Raw genomic sequence first — 2,789 nt, forward strand, 5'->3', positions numbered from 1 at the left:
CCCCCACCTTTGTCCAGCCATGTCCATTCCCCAAATGGATTTCTCCTTACCGTCTCTCCGCCCAGTAAAATCCCTGCTTCCCCAAGCTGGATTTCCAAAGATTGGAAAAACACCTTCTCATCAGAGGAGGGACAGTCAAATATAAAATGCAATATAAATTACATAGTGCTGAACATTTTCACTTATGCCTTAATCTTCATTATATTTGTTTCAAATACATATTGGTAGAGAACAAATAAGTCGAAATGCTTATCTTCCATCTATTTAGCAAAATATTTAGTGTATCTCAGAAAAAATAGAGAAAGTGCCCTAGAATAATCCTTCACATTTGTAATTCATCCTTTCATACCCAATGTCTCATTTAATCCTCCCTACCTCCCTGAGAGAGAGGTGCTGTCACTGCTCACCCCAGCCTGCAGGTGAGGACTGAATATACCGTCAGACAGGAGACGGTATTGACAGCGGGATGAAAGAAGCTGCTTGGGTGCACTGGACTGGGATGGGTAGATTCTAAACTTGAGCTTGTGTCTCTGCATTGAGGCTGCAAGATGGAACAAGCTCTAACAGAGCAGCTGATTACATCAGCACGCTAAAGGGCTGGAGTTGCAGGTTCCAACCCCAAAGGTACCATATGCCAGGTGAGGGATGAAGACAACCGGGAGGATATGGCTGGAATGCTAAACTGGGGGAAGGTGGCCCTCTGGAAACTGTCCAAGTGTAGCTCTTGGGAGGAGCAGGAGGGAGGGTGGCAGGGGGCGCAGAGGGAACATGAGGCTCTTGCTTTCTGACAGCCATTTCTACTCCAAGGCAGAGGAATTTTAAAACAGCTAATTAGACATGTGATCGTTTAGAAAAGTTCGAGAAAGGGTAAAAAGTTAGAATTGACTCACGCAGGGGGGGTGATTGTGGGGGAGAGGGGCCCCAAAGAGAGTTGTAATCCCACAGTTACTGCTGAGTCAGGGGCTCTGAAGTGGCAACTCACTAGTGAGGTACTGTGCCTGACAGCGCTAAGTCAGGCTGAAATCAAGTGGGAATAACATGCGACACCTCAAGTTGTCCACAATTCCTGAAGAAAATGGACAAACAGTCAAAAGGAAAATCGACATTAAGTGCCAAAGATCACACAGCTATGATGTTCTGGCCAGGGCTGGAATACAGTCTCTGGATTCCAGAGCTCACAATTTTTCTAATCTGAGCCTCATTGCAAATACATTAGAACCCAATTGCGGTTGTAAAACCTTACCAAAAATGAAGAAAATAGTATTGATGGCTAGAATTCAAATTATCTGGGCAAAATTCCGTATCTACTATCTCTAAACACCAAACCAAGGTTGAGTCGAATCAGACGTGGTATCGAGGAGAAGATTTCCATAACTCACCAATGAAGTGATTATTCCCCAAGGCGAGCATCTCCTCCAGGAGAACAAGGCCCCCTGGAGCCTGGAGAGGGGTCACACTCCGTCCGTCTATGAGGGAGCACTGTTGAAATCCCGTGGCCGTGACCTTCCACAGCAAAATCAACGAAGCAGTGGCATCTTGCCGAATCCTGAAAACAGGAATGATGTGAACAGAAAGTCCCTTTCCGAAAAAATTCATCTTAAAACCAGTCCATCAAATTAAAAATAAAAATAAAGACAACATGTACGTCCACAAAGGTATCAGGAAATTGATGACATGATCTTACGAACAAGCATCGACTTTGTGCACAAAGTTTCCCACATTTGTTAGAAATGTCTACCTCCCACCTGTTCAAAATGTACCACAAAAGGACTCCTTGGTAACTCACCTTTGGGTAACAATGTTAATGAATAGTACAAGAGTACATTGAGTTTTTTTACAGCAAATCCTTCCAAATCCACACAACATAAAAAAGAGGATGGCGTACATTTAATACATATATGTACTGCACCTGAGTTATGCTGCCAAAATAAGCAAATGTGTGTCCCCCCCACCTCTGCTTGCTTCAGGTCCCCTGGCTTATTTTCAGTGTAAAACCCAGAGGATGCAATGTCTAGAAACCCAGTCACCCCGGCCCCGGCTCACCTCCAGCCTCATTCCTCCACCCTAGTGGCCCAAAGCTCCAGCAAGAAGGAGCTACTGGCTGTGCCCCACCCAGGTCTTCCCTAGCTCCCAACCTTTGTATCCTTCTTCTCCACCTGGGACACTGTCCCTGGGAAACGTGTCCCCACCACCCCGGCTGCCCGTTCTCCCCTTGCTCCTGGAGAACTGGGTTTCTGCCTGGGTCAGGAGACCATTGACTGCACGGAGCCACTTCCCTCCCGAGGCACAGAGCTCCCCACTGCAGCAGGGGCCTCAGTAAAGGTTCAGTACGTGATTAAATTCAAGAATAAATGAAAGTGTAAGGAGCCAGTAACCCCCACAAGTGAATTCTGCGCTCCCATCGGCTCAGCCTGGGTCAGACTCTGCTATTGCCGTCCAGCTCTGCAGCCTGAGATAGAGTCGCAGAGACTATCAGGTTTGTGGAGAAGAAGAAAACAAAAGCATTTAAAGGGAAAGAAAACCAGAACATCCGGAAGGACTTAGCAACATGATCTAAACAAGAAAGGCTGAGAGATGGTTTGGTAAAGGTAAAGGAAATGTCACTGGTCCTGATCCTTCCCTAAGACCAGCGGGACGGCGGGGCCCTCGTCTGCAGCCTGAGCAAGGAAACACTTAGGAGCGGGCTCCCCCTGCTGGTAGAGCTGGAAGCTGCCTCACACTCCACCTCGCTCGCCCTGGGGATATTCCTCCTGTGCCCCAAGAGTTCACCGCTCTTCTTGGCTCTTCTC

The 2,789-nt window shown here is 47.3% G+C and overlaps 1 protein-coding gene across 1 annotated transcript in view; it reads right to left on the bottom strand.

The window, feature by feature from the left end:
* Positions 1-2,789, bottom strand: part of DNER (delta/notch-like EGF repeat containing) — a 361,378-nt gene that overhangs the window by 233,919 nt on the left and 124,670 nt on the right. Inside the window, exon 3 of the mRNA XM_012642476.1 lies at positions 1,380-1,578. Coding sequence (XP_012497930.1) covers positions 1,380-1,578 — 199 coding nt within the window. The remainder of the gene's footprint in view (positions 1-1,379; positions 1,579-2,789) is intronic.

The sequence above is a fragment of the Propithecus coquereli genome, unplaced genomic scaffold (genome assembly GCF_000956105.1).
Source record: "Propithecus coquereli isolate 6110/MARCELLA unplaced genomic scaffold, Pcoq_1.0 Scaffold18, whole genome shotgun sequence".
NCBI lineage: Eukaryota > Metazoa > Chordata > Mammalia > Primates > Indriidae > Propithecus > Propithecus coquereli.